We start from the raw sequence: 18,620 nt of genomic DNA on the forward strand, positions 1-18,620 counted from the left end.
CTATTCTTGACTGTTTGCTATGTAGAAATGCAGTAAAGCCATTATGCAGGAAAAGAAAAGGAAAGTAGCTGAGATGATTATTCTGTTATCAGTCATGACTAAGATGAAGAGAGATATACTAGCAAGACATTATTCCTAAAATAGATACCTTGCAAACAAGAAATGTCAGTCAAATGAGGTTTAAATTAAATTCCTGATAGCAATTACTTAGAGAATGATCGTGTTGTTATGAATACGTTCACCATTTTTTATGGAAAAAGAATTTGGGCTTCAGTTACTTGTTCTGAGATGTATTTCAGAATGTCCTTGGTTTTTACCATATGTCATCCCTCTGCAAAATAGACACTTGGCTTAACTGTGCCTTTAAGAAAGACTCTTTGTGCAGGATAATATGAAAATGAATTAAACCGAGAAATCGGCACCTGAATGAAGTATTGAGTGGCCACAAACAAGTGACCTCACTGGGAGAAGTGATGAAGTGAAGAAATGTGATGTGTATTCCAAATAAAGAACTGATGAGTCAAGTTGTGTCCCAACTGGAACAGAAGCAAAGTCAAGATGGCTTGAAAATAACCTTGATAACAGTGGAGAAAAAATAGCAATCAATCCGAGTTACACTGACCCACAGAAGCTAGGAGAATGGCAGTGGGTTGGGAAGGTACGGTGATTTTCTCCAGGAGTGAGTATTCTGAAAGCACAACTGTTGCAGCAATTATCTGAAGACCTAAACTAGTATGACTGAAGTGGTATTCAGCGAACTCCTCTGTATTACCAGGAACACAGCGATTACTCATGCAGAAAAGTCCTTTTCTTCCACAGCAAGGGTAAAAACAATTACTAAATTTAACATTTTAAATGGGTATATTTATGCCTCAAGACACAAACAGCTACCACTGAATGACTGCTGACAGATACTAAGTCCCTCTTTAATCTTTCAGGTTAAGATATTTTTCCAAGCATGGTTCTTTAATTATGATCTTCCAAAATGGGAACCTTTTTTTCACCTGAGATGATTAGGATACTAGTTTGAAGCATGATATGTAGGCTCCTATCTAAAGTTAGGGACTGGCAACAGCTTTGGCTCCGGATCATTTTAAAAGTAACAGACTCTGCTGTCACAAAACTTTGCCTGGATATTGAGATCATGATGATTTTAGATGCAATCAATTCCTCAAGTATCCATCATTTTTAATACATTTGCATGCTGGAACATCATAATGGTTTGTTCTGTGCTTTCAGGCAAACCTGAGTGTGAATTCAAGCTGGATTTCTCAGGTTTGGTTTCAGCTTCAAGGATTAAACAGGTTTGAAGAAAAATAATGAAACAAATTTTGGAAAATACCAAAGTAGGTGAGAGTAAGTTTTCAAAAATAGAATCAACTGCTTGTGGTAGATTTCTCATCTCTTGGTGTGTTCAGACTGTTGTGGTAATTCATGACAAAAATTACTTTTTCATGCCTGCATTTGCCTCAGCTAAGCTTAGGTGTTTAAACAATGAATATAGTTGCTTTACTTTACTTCTGTAGTCTTTGGAAAGGGAACTGAACTACCCAATAAATTCTTGTTGATGAGTACGGGTTTGATAAAACTGGTCCTTTTGGTTTTTCCACAGTAAGTCTTTAAGTAGAGGCTAGAGTATTTCTGTGGTTTGCTGCTGTGCTTTTCCAAGTGCAGATTCCAAAACTGAACACAAAACCTGAGTCTCTGTCTCTGCAGTGGTGCTCATGGATGTAAAACGAACTCCCTCCTCACCAGATTGTTGCTTGTCTATCCAATCCTCGTGGTAAGTCTGTAATTTGCTTTGAGTTGCTTGTCATTCCCCAGAGGACTTTGATAGCTAATGACTGCTCATTACTTTCCTTTCCCTTTGTAATTTGTGCACACTATTGGCAGCTATTTTATATTTACTTCCAGATCACTGGTGAAAATGTGTACAGAGAAACTGGATTCTCCCTACCTTCATTCATGACTGATTAAGCAGTCCAGGCAGAATCTTAGCCTGGGAAACAGAGAAGAGCACTGCAGGATGGTAAAGGTGGGAGATACACCACATGTACAGTCATGAACGATGTGAAGAGAGTGATTAATCCCTCTCCTTTGCAATGTACGGATGGGGAACGTCAGCTGAAATCAAGCAGAAGGCTTAAAGTGAGACGGTTTTGAGATAAGGCACAGATGTGGAACTTGTGAGATGTTATTGTTGCCAAAAATTTAGAGATACAAGGCAGCTTGGGTAAATTCACGGAAGAAATCTCAATCAAGAATAATTCTGCATATTATATATCTGTGGCTCAAGAAACCTCAATTGGTGGAGGCTGAAATCAAACTCTGGGGAATTATTGTTAGGTACTGCTTACCCTGTTTGTATTTTCTGTCTGGAATCTGCTTTCTTGGCTATTGTTAGAGACAGGACACTGGATCTTTAACTTGACTGCAGCTTTTGGTTTGACTGCATATGATTTCTGAGATGTGTCATTTGGCTGGCTTGAAGCATTCACTCAGGTTTGCAAAAAAAATTGTAGGATATTTGAATTCAAAATGTATTTTGAAATGAAGAACAACTCCAAGGTATTAAGTGAAAAAAAGAAACTTACATAGACATAAAATGTCTAGCAGAAGTTTCACTCACTGTGCCTATATAGTGTCTCCTCCCTGTTGTTGATGCAGTGTGACCAGCAGAGAGAAATTCACTGTGTATTCTGAGAACTTTAGCTCATTTTGGATAAAAGTGGTAAAACTTATTGCCAGATCTGTCCTGTGGGGCTAGCTGGCTACTCCTATGTAATAGCCTGAGAAAAGAGTGTGGCTTCAATGATGAGAGTGAAATAGCAAGTAGCAAGGCTCTTTCTCAAGGTGATGAACTATGAGTGTTATCTCATAAATTGGTTTGCATTCTTATCCATAAACAGGCTTTCTGAAAACTTGCTACAAAAGTACAAAAGATATAACTGGAAAAATACAAAGCTGAAGCAGGAATTCAGTTAAGAGCCTCTTCACTTGTGCTTCATACATTCAGCATAACCATAACTGAGTCTAAAAGTGGTTCTTGCTGTTTCTTCACATAATTGACTCCTCTCTCCTCAGTAGTGTGGGGCAAACTACATAATGAACTGTTTAACAACATCAAGATGTTTATAATGTATTTTATATCACTTTTCTGTAAGTACATATGTGAGCTTGGCTTTATTTGCATTTTTTAAATATCAGTATAAATAGAATGGGTTATAGACTCTCACATTTATATTGCATATTCAGACTAACTCAATATTGATTACATATTTTTTTCACGATACTCTTCTATAACTTCATCAAAATATATAGAAATGTTTGGCATTGCTATATTAGTTTATAAAAATATGAAAATCTTGCTGTAATATTTACCTTACCAGGACCAGATCAATTTATGCTGTGTGAACAGGATCTCCACAGGTTAATTAGCTACAGCTGTGACAGTGGACTGAGAATGAGAACATGCACTCTTTTACATCAGTGTGAGAGCACACCCTCCAGAGTACCTGAGCCTTGTGTAAATCAGCTCCTACTCCGGTACAGTTCTGGCACAGAACTAAACATTCTCTGTGTCTCAGGACAGTTCTTTCTTCTTGTTAGAGAACAAGTCATGTTAACAGAAGCATGCTTTGTACCCACGTAAATTCATCCACACAATAGGAAAGAGTTGTACTGCTCAGACAGTGCAAGTATTGTTGAATTGTATTGTAAAAATGATTAAAGGTGAAATAATTATGAACTTGAATAAACTTGCCCTACAAAATTAACTGTATCCACCCCAAAACCATCTTTGCAATCAACACTAGAATTTATATCCTGCCTTGAACAGAACCCACAAAAATTAAATTTGCATCTGTTCCCCTTCAGGAGCTTTACCATTGTAGTGAAAACAGAATAAAAACTTCAGTCGTGGCTTAGGCAGTTTCCTCAAACTTTGCTTTTTATATAGTTTCTTTCCTGAGATCCTGCTGAGCTAGATACTCTTCACATATTCCTATAGTCACACTACTTTTTCTGCTTTGCGTTCTAGGGTGGAGCTGCACTGCACTTGCCATGGTTAGCATGGTTCAGATTCCAGTATCATGAATTGGCAGGTGGAGGGGAACAGAAGAAACTGGCCTATCATAATATTCTTACTTTTCCTTCGTTGGAAAACTTGCTGGATGAAAGAATCTTATTTAGGGACAAGGCTGACAAAGACTGACTTAAAAGTTGGGAGATGATGCAGCTCTATAGTATACTTCTCTTCTTGCAATGCAAGGAATGATATACAGGGAATTTGATATGAAGGGATTTTTCATCTCATAAATAATCTGTTCTTCATATTTTCAAATGTGTGACGGATACTTTCAGGGAAACTGAATAAACAAACTAAGCATGGATGATGCTGTGAGCTGGCCACAGTTCTGAGGTCTACAAAAAGGACAACGGAGTGACTGGAGTGCATGTTATTAACACTGAACAAGCTGAATTTTTGCTACAGATCCTGTTTATTATTATTAGAATTCCCAGGTAGAAAAGTATTCTCAGCAACTTTGCCTTGTCACAGAATTAATTTTAAAGAAAATAAATTTTTAGAAACCAGTTACTTTCCAACCTTCATCTTCTAAATGACAGAAAAAAAAGATTATAATGTCATGATGACCATATGATGTCATGCTGAAGAACATAACAGGAAGAACTTGCTGAACAAATTAAAGTTCTGAAATGTAAAAAACATTCACCTGAAAATTGCACACCAAATGAGATCCAATACCCTCACCCGAAAGCTGCACACCAAAGGAAATCTGATATTTGTACAGTCATGGACACAGGTGAGATGAGATGATCTAAAAAAAAAAAAAAGAAACAGGAACAGAAAATATAGATATACATAATTTAAATATTCATTTGAAACCTTTTTGGATCTTGCCAACTTTTGAATTTCAATGATATACTGTTGCTTTTTAAAAGTAATGTATTTTGTTTCTTTGGTTGTAAGACAGACTAGAAGAAATTTTAAATGTACTTTTTCTGAATTGGTCATTATTATATGTATCATAATTTCCCTTGTATAATCTTTGACAATAAATGAGTAACAATCCCAACTTTAATCATTGCTTTCTTCTGAACTTCTCAAATGCTATTGTGTTAGGACTTTAGGGGTGCTGAGTAGTCGTATGCAGCTCCTCATTGTTTGAGATGCTAAAGAAAAGCCTTGGTAGCATTAAACAAAGTCAGATGCAGGGAAATAGCATCTACAGTACAACTTTCAGGTAACAGTTCTTTCTGAGCACTCAAGCACTTTTAAAAAGTCACTGCTCACTTCAATTCACTTATATTTAAATTAAGATTTGCCTCATGTCACTGCTCAAGTATAAGCATATCTAATCTCACATTAAAAAACATTTGGCCATTTGGATTCTTGTGGATGCACAGCAGTAACACCAACAAGCAGAGGCACTGGGGTACGGAGCAGCATGTGAACCAAGGGCACACAAAGCTGGGCCTGTCCCTTCCTCTGCTGTCACTTAGTTGCCCTTAAAGCTTCACATACATATTATCCTACTACAACAAATATAATGCTTACAAACGACCTAGACTACGCAGTTCTATATTTAGAATGTAAACTTTCCCTCAATATTAAGTAGTGCTAACTTTGACACTCCATTTTCCTGTACGCTTTTTATTTTCTGAAGAACATTCCTACTACACATTCCCTGTTCCAGTCCAAAACATTTGTCTTCCATGGTTGAGTTACAGACCTTTAAAAATAGGTTTGCAATGGAAATGCTGACGTGCCAGCTGGCTGGTGCTGCAGTGACACATTCACAATAGGCAACTCTTCAGCAGGCTGCGGCGGGGGCTGCAGTGGTGAGCTGTGAGGCAGGTTGCTCTCGTTTAACGAAGGCTGGCAGCAGGGCAGCATCTGTACTCTCATACCTGTTTGTTCCATGACTGACCTCTGAGTTAAAAGATCAGCAAGGGAAAGCATGCAGGACTATGACGTGCACCATCTTGTTGCACCAGTCACGCTAATTCCTTCACAATTATTTAGTAATTAAGAGCAGCTTGAGACTTTCTTTACAAGCCATATCAAAAGGGCAGGGATCACTGAGAAACCACGCCGTGCGTAAACAAATTCTCAGTGTCACTGAGGCAGCTTGCTGTCCTTAAAGATATGTATTTTTGGTAGCGCTACTTAATGTTTTCCAGCTCCTAGCATCAACCAGTGATGGAAAGATGGTATTTTTCATCCATGCTCTTTTATTTACCCCCTCAGGTTGGGACGTGCTGCAGTGCTGCTCTCCCCTCACCACGCGCGCCCGCAGACAAAGGCGCCCGCCCGCGCGTGTAACCGGTGGAGCGGCCCTGCTGCTCGGGCACCAGCCGCGCCACGGCTTCCCTCTCTGCAGCGCCTGTTTCATGCCCTGCCATCTCTGCATTATGAGAGGAAAAATAAGAAAAAGAAAAAAAGGGAGAAAGGAAAAGAATCGGCCCACAAAAAACTTTTCCACCCTCAGGGCGCGCGCTGGTGCGACTGATCGCGTCCCCACAGCCCGCTTCCCTCAGCAGCACGGCCCGAGGGGAACTCGGGCGCCTCGAATTTCGCAGGTGCTGCGGAGTTCTGTGGGTGGAGACAGAAACCCGAGGAGACAACGACTCTCGGCCGGGGTGACTTCATTAGTTAGCACGACGGCTTTTTTCCACACCTTTGCCGGCTTTTTTTTTTTTGTTTGCTTTAAATGCCCTCCTGCCGACTAGGAGACCGTCACTCCTCGCTCCTCAGCCCCGGGTGCCGCCCCCGCCCTCACCGCGGCCCTAACGGATACCTCCCGCAGCCCCAGCCCGCTCCCTCAGCGCGGCTCCGCGCGTCACCGCTCCCCCGCCCCTCGCCATGCAGGGATTCTCCGTCCCGCGCTGACGTCACCCCCGTGCCGCGCAGGCCCCGCCCCCGGCGCCCGCCATGTTGGGGGGTGTGCGCGGGGGAGCGCAGAGCGGAGCCGCCCCCGCCGGCCGGCAGCAGCAGTAGCCCGAGCTCCGCCGCGCTGCGTGGGCAGTGGGCTCGCCTCGGCCACCCGCCTCCCCTCCCTTCAGCTGCCTCTCCAGCAGCCGCGGGCCGCCAGGGAATGCGCAGAGGCGGCTGGCGGCGGCTCCCCCGTTGAGGAGGAGAGCGGCGGGCAGGGGAGAGCCGGGACATGGTGCCGTGCGCTCCGCTGGAGGACGTGGAGGAGCCGGAGCCCTGCCACAAAATGGAGCTGTACGTGAGCGGCGGCGAGGTCAGTGCGGGGCGGGGCGGAGGTTCCCCGCGGGCACCTGCCTGCCTCTGCCCGGCCGCGTGGGAGCCGCCGGGCCGGGGGCGGGAGGAGGAGGAGGAGGAGGAGGAGGAGGGGGAAGAGAGCGGGCGGAGCGCGGCGCGGCTCCTCCGGAGCCAGTAGCCCCTTCTCGCCCCCGCGTACCCGGCGCGGCCCCGCCGCTTCCTCCGCCGGCGGCCGACGCCACTTCCTCGCGGCCCGAGCCGTGCCCGGCGCCGGCTGCTGGGCTGGGAAAGTGATGACAAAGCTCCGCTCCCCCGCGGGTGAGCGCTGCCGGGGCTGAGGGGTGACACGTGTGAGGCTGCGCTGGGAGCTGGCGTGCTGCGCGTCCCCGTAGTTACCGGTGCCAGGTGCTGCGCAGCTCGGGAGCTTTTGTTGTTATCGTCTCAGTTTTGTGGTCGTAGCGACCGCGGAAAGTTGGTCCAACTTTTGGGAATCTGGTTCTGCTAACGTCGCGCTGCTGCCCCTGGGTCTTTGTGCTCCACTAAGAGCAAGGGATCATAAAGAGGGACAGCTTCGAGGGTATCTTCGCGGCACTGCTCAGTGTGTGTGCCCGTAAGTGAGAACCAAACGCAGTCTTAAAACTGGCACGGTTGTCGTGCTCGGGTCATGTGTTACCTCAAGCGGAAAGCAACGCTCAGGTATTGAAACTTTGGCACTTGTAAATCAGAAGTGTGGGATTACATCACTGTGTCGTCAGGTATGACAAGTGGAAGATTGCTCCCTGCTGCGCTAGACACGTGAAAGATGTTATCTAAACAGAGCTGCTCCAAACTGGTTGGACTTGCTTTCTGTGGTTCAGGAGTCTTGTCTTATCATGGGTGAGAGGTCTGTAGCAGTCTGTCACTGTGTACAAAGTGTGCGAAGTAGGCCTGTGTTCCACTTTTGGGACAAGTGACATAATCACCTTTAAAGGATCACATTGAAATTTGCTTCTCTGATAGTGTAAATGTGTACGCATGAAAGGAAAACACAGTAATTCACAATAGGAATAAAGCCATGAAGTTCAAGATTCTGGATTTATTTCTTTAATTTTCTACTGCTGTTTCTACAGAAAGCCACGTTCAAGCACTGCGGTTACTGGATGCGCGTTTCTGCACTGTGGCTGCTGCACTTTAGAATATTCTAATGATCTCATAATTAACACAGTCCATGTAGCTTAGTAATAGAGACATCCTAATTATGCTAGTGAAGCTACAGGTAGGGATTAAAAAGTCACCAGAAGTATTAAAGCTTATTTGTTACTATTAAGGCTTTGTAAAAATAGTATGCTGTAGTTCAGGATTGAGGCTTACTGCATACCTGAGAACTTTCTTGGCATGGGTCAACTGCTCTTTAAGAGTATTGCGATACATTCAGGTTTGAAGTACCTGAAGTTCAAGTGTTGCAGTTGGAATGTAAAACATGGTTATTGCCCATGTTGCTGTATACTTTGGCTGCACAAATACCCCTGCACCACCATTGGCACTGCTTGCAGAGTGTTGTGTTCATGCGGCGCAGGCCCAGGATTTGCCCTGAATGCTGTGCTGGCATCTGGCAGAATGAAAAGAACACCTGACAGGTGGATCCGTGGGCCCACCTAGCCAGGGGAGCAGGGAGTGATGGATGCTGTGTTTGCAGCAGTTGATATTTAAATTGTGTTTTTCTCAAGCCCATACACGAACTGCTTACCTAACAGTATCTTCCCAAAACTGCTTCAGTCGTGCTGTGATTAAAGTGAGACATTATGTCCTTGTCACATTTGGCTAGTGGTGTATAAGACTTCATTTATACAAAAACCAGTTTCTTCAGGTTGCGTAGGATGTTCCCAAGTTACATTAACAAATAATTAGTGTTGTCATAACGCTTAATCTCAGGTGGATCTCAGGGATATGTAGTGCTTCTGACTTGCTGGACCTTTATGTTACTTGGTTCTGAGGATTTAACAAAGGTGGTTTGGTTTGGATTCACATTTCTGGAATGAACTATTGCTTACAATAATTCATATAACAATGTGTTGCAATTTGATAGGTCTAGGTGACCTTGGACTAGCTGGAGATATGATCAAATAGTGTTATTGAGAAATCGTTTTATTTTTTAAAGATTAAATTACTTGCACTTGCTGGAGCTTTCCTCCACTAGTTTTACCATAGGAGGAAAAATTGGAGAAACAGTGCTCTCCGAGGAATCTGTTTTTGACTAAATTTAGAATTACTTTATTAGAAATAAGTGCATTTCCAGTGAAGAAGCACTTGTGACAACTTGATGAACTAAAAACAGTTGGCAAGGGAAGAATGCGATCTTGAAGGTGGGAAACAACTTTCATGCTTGAATGCATACAAGCAGCACAAACTTTTGGAGGAAGTTTAGGATTGAATTATTTTGCGGTTTTTCATGCTGGGCTTCTTTGAAGTGCTGAGGCTGAGATTTGGAACCGTGTACCATGGAAGTTCATGTCTATTCTTATGTTCCGTATGTTTCACAGTGCCACTTGGTGAAGCAGTTCTGTAGCTATGGTAATTCCTTAAGCATAGGTAAAAGAATTAAGTGTCGTGCAATTTAAGCTTCAAATATTGAGTGAACTTCTTTCCTTCCCAATATAGGATTACTGAGTATTTTCGTTGTCATAAAAAAATACAATAGAGGCGTTGATTATAAACAACTGTAGTGGATTATGAAAATAGCCATGATCTACAAAGAGACAGGAAAGTATCTGTTAATGTCTTATTGGTCAAGCCAACGAAATGCCAAAGTAGTCAGAATTAAGCAGAATACAGTAATTGTGGAATTTTCTGCTTGTTTAATAGAAGTGGTGTTGCATGCATTTAAATGAGAAGTGCAGTTGAGTTTCTAAGTGTATGAATAGTGTGAATTGCATAAAGGCAGCCTCATACTCAATTGTTTTTGAAGCAAATACTTCAAAAGTTAGATGCCTAATTGCCTGCAGGTGACAAGAAAGGCAAGGCTGGAACAGCAAAGTGACTAGAAATAAAAGCATTCAGCCAGAAATCTGGGCTGCACTGGGCACTGCAGCCTTCAAAAAGGCAAGCTCACAAGTTGAACATTGCTGCTGTTGTATGTAGTCTGTCCATGGCAATTTAAGTCAACATATCTTTGATTTTGGACCGTGTTCTCAGTTCATCCTTTCAAGCGTGTTCAGATCCTGGTCTGTCAAAGGCCACTGAATTTTGTCAGTGCTAGGAGTTGCATAACTCCTTTGTGAGTAATTACTGGCAGTGACGTGGATGACTCAGCTACCTAGTTCTGTGTATCTCTGAAATCTCCACAATTAGGCAGTGTTATGCTAAGGAAAAAAAAATGTAATCATAGTTGCACATAACTTGTGAATTGAGAGCCTTCAGCCATTGCAGCAATGTCCAGTCTTTATAAAGTCTCACAAGAACAAAGTGCCTTAAACGAAGAGGGGAGAAGTAAGCACACTAATACTCCTAAATGGAAAACAGTTGATGTCTCTCTGCATTGAGAAGTGCTGCAGCAGTATTTGGTATATTGCTTCAGAACATAGCTGTGGAAGATTTGTGAGTCTCTAGTAGACCTGGGGCTCAGCTGAGGTGGCTCACCTCAGTTCCTACAATCTTCCCTATCCCTTTAGATTTGTATGACTTGTTAGTTTCTGATGTATGGAAGTTCAGTATGTATGTGGAGGTAGTACTTCATTACATCAAGAATAAAACTTGAAATACATTGTTTTCATGAGTGCTATATCTAAAAATGACTGAGTTGTTGCTGTACGCACTGGGCTGTGCAGCTGCAGCCTGCTTCCTGCCAGGCAGCGGTGTCAGGGTCTGTAGACCCTGACAAACTTGGCAGTCCCCATGCTTGTGGCCAGGGTTTTGGCTTGCTGCGGCGATAGCAAGTACAAGACGTGCATAGGTCTGCATCTGATAATGGAGAGGATCAAAATGTTCCCTTAAAATCACTAATTACATGTTGCTGAAGGTTTGATAGCCTGTCTGAATGTACATTTCATTTGCCACAGGAGAAGAGTTCTGTAACTTTGCCTGGGAATTACAAAATTAGGAACGCTTGTGTTTTTTTGTTTTTTTTTAGTGGTGTATAGCTCTATCTCCCTGTGCCACTTGATATATTTAAAGTGGTGTGAGTTATCCGGCCTCTTCTTGCGAGAGGATGCGGGCCTAGCCCAGCGGTGAGGCAGGGGAACCTGGGCCTGCTGGCCTTCAGTGCAGCCTGGCCCTGCTCACAGCCTGAGGTGTTTGCCTTGTCCCTCCTGGAGGCATGTGAGTCCTGCTGACAAAGAGCCCTGAATTCAACCCATATGCATACAGCAACGATGCCCAGGGTTAAAATATACATTTTTGTTTATAATAATAATAATCTGTTGCATTGAGAAGCTGTGGATGTCTTGTAGTAAGAATGAGTTCCTTTAAACTTCAGTTCCGAAAGTTTTTAGACGATGCTTAAAATCAGTAATAAAAATCTCTGCCTGTTTGGATGTATATTAAAAAAAAAACAACAAAATTTCTTAGTTCAGTCTCATGAAATTCACATCAGTAGCCAGAATGCTGCTAATTAAATTAACACGCAGACTTTTTGCATATGTAATTCAAAATAAGAGAAGAACAAATGTGGTCATCTTAACACTTTTTTTTTTTCGGAAGTAATTTTTTTTAAAGCCTTCAGAATAAGGGGCTTTTAATGTAAACTTACTCTCTTACATCTTGGCGTGTTTGAGGAAATACGTCTGTAGATTTGGAAGCCAAGTGGTATGTCTTGTGCCATACTGTTTTTCATTGCAGTGAGGTGCTTTTGGTGACCATTTGTCTGGTCTGAATTTACAGACCTCCCAAACCATGATACATTTACCATGTAAATAGTTAAAATGTCCTTAGTATGAAAAATGTATATTGAGTTAGACAGTTCAGATCTTTGGTAATTCTGGGATTCCTCTGCCCTGCCAAAACTGTCTGAGGGAAAGCATGTGCAATAGCATGTAAGCCTATTACTAGCCCTCAGAAGTTTAGATATTCTCTCGCGGTAATATGGTGTAGTCCCAACTAGTCATGGGACCCATTGCATTAAATTAGAAGGCAGGTTACACTGAGCTAACTCAGAACTCAGCACTACAGCACTGGGTCTCAGCCTGCACCTCTGGTAAGCTTCTTACCTGCCGCCTTGTCTGACATTAGCTTTGTTTTCATCTTTTTATATAGTGATTTTTGTTAATTTTTATACTGATCAACAATGTGGAGTATTTAATTTTAAAAGTTTCTATTTGGAAAGCGTTGCTGTTGTTTGCCTCAGTGTCTGAGTTTAGTTTGTATCTTAGTGCAAGTAAATCTTCAAGATGTTTGGCTAATTGCAGAAATTCAGAAGTACCGTACAGCAAAATGATTCAAGGGTGAAAGCATCTTTCGGAAATCTGGTACTTGCTTCCTTTCCTCTGGCCTCTACAAAGAGGGAATGTTTTCTAATTCTCAGTGATAAAGTCAATTTCTGTGTTCATAGATGTTTAGGAAGTAATTACACACTTAAAAGTTAAAACAGACCTGCCCTTTGTATGTTTGTTTATGAATATTTGTGTTTAAATCACTAAAGGTGATCTTACTTAGCTGAAGAAGCAGAATTTTCTACTTTTTTTTTCCTGTAAAGGTGGGAATTGAATATTAATTTTTTTTTTGTAGTTTATGAGAGGCGGTAGAATCTTCTAGTTACTGAAGCCTGGCCAATAGAAGTAACTAGGCAGAGTACTCATATGTTGATTTTTGTCATAGAATGTTTTTTAATTGAATAACCAATTTATGATTTCTTTAAACTACTAGCTCTTGGATTGTGGTCTGACAGTGGTTTGGTTTTGTTTTTTCTTTTAAATGGATGGTGACCAGGATTCACGAACGAATAAGGCAGAAGTATAGTTGTCTGTGTGTCTGTCAGGCAATGAACATAGATTGATGTGCTTGAACATAAAATTCTTTGGACTCAAGATTGGCGGGCATCCCAGTCTTTGTAATTGTGAAGAGATTGGACAGGGAAAAAAGGACAATAATGAAGGGGGAAAGTGTATGATAGGAAGTTATTAATTAAGATGACATTTGATTACCTGCCATAAAAATACAGTAACTTACTGTATTTGATTTGCCATAAAGCTGAAAGTATGCTTGCATGGCATACTTAGAAACTAAGTAGATCAAATAGCATACAGGTTTTTGGTTCATAAACTCATTCCAGCAGCAATAGTGAGATTATCTGGAGTTAAGCTACTGTTTTCATTGTGTATCTGCAGTTCTACTGGCCAGTAATACTGGTTCCAGAGCTTAAATTTAAGAAACAGAACTTGGAAAGTGTTTACCTTATTTAAAGAGGGTCAAAATATACAATAAATGATGTGTGAGTCCATGAGCGAGGAACTGTCGTATTTCTGAGTACCTAGAGTGGAATCCCGTTTCTTTGATGGTTTTTGGACAACTTTGGTGGGCTTCATGTTAATTTACACTTGAATGTATTCTATTAAAATTGTAAAAATAAATCGGATAGCACTGAGTCATTTTAAATGAGATTGGCATTTGTATCTGGTCTGAACTTTTGCATCACGCAATTACTTAGTACTGAATTAATTACAGTGGGTGTTCCTTTCCCCCCCAAGTATCTAATTCAAAGAAGGCACACCAAAAAAAAAGTTACACAGCACAAGAAATGCGTTGGCTTCTGTAGTGTGTGCAAGGTTTCTGCATCCGGTGTAATAGGTTTGTGTATCCCCTGGAGGATCAAGGGGGCAATGCATGATGCATATGCATGACGAGCAAGTGATAAATACGCCTGCTCTTGTTTAGGTAGATGGGCCTTCTGTTACATGATCACCTGGACTTGTAGTTAATGGGAGCAGTGTGTGTTATCTGTTGTTAAAATATGAAAAGACAGAGAAGAGCAAGAGTAAACAAAGCCTCATACTGTGTCTTCTGATTACTTTTGTCAGTGAGGATATAGTCTAAAAATAAGTGCTAGCATCTTGATACAGAAGTTGGAGACCTAATGTTATCAAAATCATTAATTTAGGACTTAGCTCTCAAGAAGAGCCCTTCTGGGAGGAGCAGTGCATGTGGTTGAGGGTTTGCATAGATGACGCAACCACATGAAGCTGTCCTTTCAGCCTGACTCGTCTGTCAGGCTTTCTGTTCTGTTCTTAAACAGGGGCATGGTCTGTACAGTGTTTCAAGATTACTTGTAATCCTGTGTTTTACCCATCCACATACTGGTAATTGTACTGTCTTTTTGGTATCTTAGGCATGTATTTTAGATAAATTTAGAAGTACAAGACAAATACGTCATTACCTACTCAAAAACTTACTTGCTTCAACTCTTGTTCTGAAGAAAAAAGTAATTTTGAGTTTGTGTATCGTACTTTCTGATTTCTGTTTAGTATTTTCTTGTGTAGGATCTGTGCCACATGAAGGTAGTTACGCTGAGCATTTAACGTAAACAAATTAGCAATTATCACTAGTAAAATCCATAATTGGCTTCACCCATTTTATCAGGTATTTCCAGTTTATAATTAATACTCTGCATGTTGAAACAGAGCGTATCTTTCGATTTTATGTTTTTTTTCAGTTAAACATCATCAAATTGCTTCTCACTTAAGAAGTCCTTAAACTCAAGAACCCTATTTATAAATTAAACTACTTTTATGCACTGACAATGGGATTGATATCTTTTTTTTTAATTGATGGTCGAAGCGGGGGCGTTGTGATATTCCCATTTAAGACCATGCCACTTATTTGCTTCTGTCCAGAGGCATTTTGTACTTTCCTGCCTCTTGAAGGTATTATTTTGGTAATTGATCCACCAATATTTTAATATACAGATCCGTATTTTCTGAAGAATTTCACCAAAGTTTGAATACCTCGTTTCCAAGGTATTTAAATCGTCTTTGATGCTGGTACGTTTTTAGAGGAATCTTGTTACTATTATTAAGGAAATAGGTACTAAAATATGTTTTCTGTAAAGTAAGTATTCTGTGGTATTCATTCCATTCTACCCTCTCTAGTGCATGTCCTTGCCCCCGGAAAGCCTTAAAATCACCTCTGTTTTTTCTTCTGTTCAAACTGGAACTTAATTTTCAGCAGCAGACTGCAGGAGTTCAGGTTTCTAAAAAGCATCTGCGACATAGATTTTGTGCAGAGTAGAAAAATTTTGTGTTAGTATCATCTTGTATGGATGGTATCTGCAGTTCTTAGAGAAGGAGTTTTAAATTAATTCAAATTAAAAAGCACTGAAATGACACTTAGAAGGGGATATACTGAAAGCAGTAGTAGCTCTTGTTTGAAATTAAGGTTTTAAATTACAGAATCAAGACTAGCAAATTTCATGTGAACTCTAGAATGTAAACTAGTCAAATTAAAAACTGTTTTTTCAAAAGTATTTCATCTTACTGTTTCTTTTCTTCATCCTCCATCCCTATCCTTTCCCTCTCTAGCTAAATGGCCTTAAAATGGCAGACGAGCCTATGGAAGAAGGTGAACCATATTCCTACCATGTAAGTATACTTGATGTCTGTTCAGTTTAGACGCTCATTAGCATGACTTCCTTTTGAAGAGAAATGTATACGCTGCCTGTTCTGTGAGTTTGGAACATGTCTTTTTATTTGACCACATGGGAAGAGGCTCTGTCTCTAAGATGATTTTGAAGATCAGCACCTGGGTAGGGGCCTAAGTGGCTTGTTTGGGAAAGCTGGCAATGTGAGGTTGTACTTCATGGAGGGCAGTTCATCTGTACTGAAGAGAGTGTTTACAGGTCTCTCAAGCTCAGAAAATGCTCAGTCCAACCTTGAATCTTTTATATGCTGCGTGCTTAGTGCTTCTCTTGCTACAGAACAGATAATGTGTTTCTTCTAATGTGGTTGCTTACGTTTATTTAGAAGATAACAATTCGTTTTTGTACCAATACGTTCATTTCACATTTATGTAGAAATACACTGGCTAAACCTTGTTTAGCGGGGCTTCAGTCCACTGCCTCAGTAACTTGCGTTTTTAGGAGATGCTGAAGATCATTGTTCTTTGCATGGAAAAACTGCCATTTTCCAGCATGTTCATCTTGATATTTTTGAACAGGATCATGGAAGAACGTATCAAGTGGATCTTGCCCATTGCTTTGTGTTGCAATAAAAAATTTTAACTAAATGATTTAGAGAATAAACTTGGGAATAGAAACATGTGATGCTTGTCTGTTTCCTGGTGTGGAGTAAGCAAGTAAACCTGCCTGGTCATCATCTTCCACATAGCAAAGAGAGATGAGCAGTGGGTTGTGTGTCAGTCTTTCACTGTACATGAACCAGAAGGATGTTGCTGAGCTTGTTTGTTGGGTGCCTGCAGCTACATACCAGTCAAGCTGTAACTAATAAGATGGTGAAAAGCCATAACTGATTGTGGCATTTCTTTCAGCGCTTTGTCTTCTATGTAACCTGCTGGGAATAGATTCCTCTTTTGCAAGGCAGCTCACTGAGAGCAGGTACCTGAAACCTGCAGTAGATTTGCTACTGAAGCAGCAGAGCACATCAGAACCGAATTTGCAATTGATGGAGACCAAACTAGAAGTGAAAATGAAACTGGCTTGTATATCTGTTCAACTCTTTGTCTGCTCATTTGTTGTTGATGATGCAGAGATCTTTTAAACCTTAGTCATGCCAATTTCTAAGGCTTTGAGGATAGTTAAGTAGCTAAAATTGTATAGACTTCCTTCATAAAGGCAAAACTACCTACAAAAATAATTCATATAATACATCTCTAGTTAGTCTTTATTTGCATGGAAAACATTTTTCTCCTCAGTCACGTTTAGAAATACCGTGCCCAGAGCAACCAAATGTGATATTACAGGCTAATGACTGGGGGTAGGTGATAAATGGAAGAATAGAGGAGCTCTTAAATATCTTTTCTCATGCAAAGGTTCATGGTACTAAGCAATGCAGATTAAGATGTTGAGGTAAAAAGTCTTCCGAGAAGAGAGTTTACATGCTTCATAGAAAGAACTAGCAGTTAATATTCTTGTTCAGCCTGGTACACAACGAGAGGAACTGCTGCTTTCTGTCATCAGGTGATACAAACTGCTAGTATTTTTCCTGCCTTACATCCAAGGTTGTGGGTTATTTAAAAAAAAAAAAAAAGAATCTTTAGTGTAGATATATATCTGCACAGTCAGCAAGATGGATGGGTAGAATAAAGTTGGGATGTGTATGCTATATCATCAGTGTATGTCAGCTATTTTTTTTGTGAAGAAAGATGAAATAAAGTAGCTTAGAGTGTGAATTTGAGAATTCACTTTGTTATGCAGCAGTGCCTTCTGTTGACACCTACCTGTGCCTGGGAAGCAGGACTTTTCCCAGAAAGAGAGCGAAACAAGAACTGTTGGGGAGGGGAAAGGACTCTAGCAATAACATTGCTCTATGGTTTGCGAATTTACAGAGACATTGCCCGTGCTTTTTCTTGTTATTGAAGGAAATACATCCATATTTGGATGTTCAGATTTCTGTCTGGATCTTATGTATGACATGGCCGAGAGAATTACATCTTGATATGTCTGAGTTAAGACTGATAAGGTTGATTGTAAGCTTTCATGCATGGTCTTAATCTGCAAGGCTTCATGTAGCAACCCATCTATAGAAAGATGGTATTTATTAAAACAGTCATTTGATTAAGTGCTTTGTCTGATGGTGTCTGGTGGTAGCTGTATTCCTCACTGAGGGAGAGCAATGCACTGTAGATTGTTGGGATATATATTATTTCTTGTTTCTCTCCTGGTCTGCTTTTACTTAATTGTTCTTCTATCTTCTCTTCACCTCAAAACTTTAATAATTACTTGGATACCTTCAAGACATCAGCATGCTGTTTTTCTGTTCACGGGATTTTCTGTTGCGATTGGGTTTTATTTACTGCACATGAGAGATGCATTGGTATTTTTATTAGGACCAAGAGATACTCTTGTTTCTCTTCTGCTTGCAAGCTCAGGTTGCTGTTGCAGGCTTTGGCACGTAATTTGAAGGGTGCTGATTTTGACATCTCAGTTGTTTTGGCTTCCAGAAACTTCTTAGACCATAAATTTTATAGAGCTGCAATACTTAATCTGCTTTGTTTTCATCATGGATGATTGTCTCTTCACATTTGTAGCTGCTGTGCCTTACTTTGCTGAAGACTACAGCAACAGGGAAAAAGTCAATAGAATGCTAAATCTGTACCTACCTCTCAGCATTGCCTTCAGCTTTCTGAGGGAGGATGCCACACAGAAGCTTTTCCATGAGCCCTGTACCTCAGAGAGCACTTCTTCTGTTGAGAATCCTTTCATCTGTACATGAGAGTACATGATTCATGTATT

The 18,620-nt window shown here is 40.9% G+C and overlaps 1 protein-coding gene across 2 annotated transcripts in view; it reads left to right on the forward strand.

Annotated features, from left to right (window-relative positions):
- Nucleotides 6,928–18,620, forward strand: part of RPS6KA6 (ribosomal protein S6 kinase A6) — a 40,362-nt gene continuing 28,669 nt past the window's right edge. Inside the window, exons 1-2 of one of the 2 annotated variants that reach the window (XM_021405843.1) lie at nt 6,928–7,268; nt 15,733–15,792. In XM_021405843.1, the coding sequence (XP_021261518.1) occupies nt 7,188–7,268; nt 15,733–15,792 (141 nt within the window). In that variant the 5' untranslated portion in view covers nt 6,928–7,187. The remainder of the gene's footprint in view (nt 7,269–15,732; nt 15,793–18,620) is intronic. The other variant, XM_021405845.1, reaches the window with a different exon arrangement.

The sequence above is a fragment of the Numida meleagris genome, chromosome 8 (genome assembly GCF_002078875.1).
Source record: "Numida meleagris isolate 19003 breed g44 Domestic line chromosome 8, NumMel1.0, whole genome shotgun sequence".
Lineage (NCBI taxonomy): Eukaryota > Metazoa > Chordata > Aves > Galliformes > Numididae > Numida > Numida meleagris.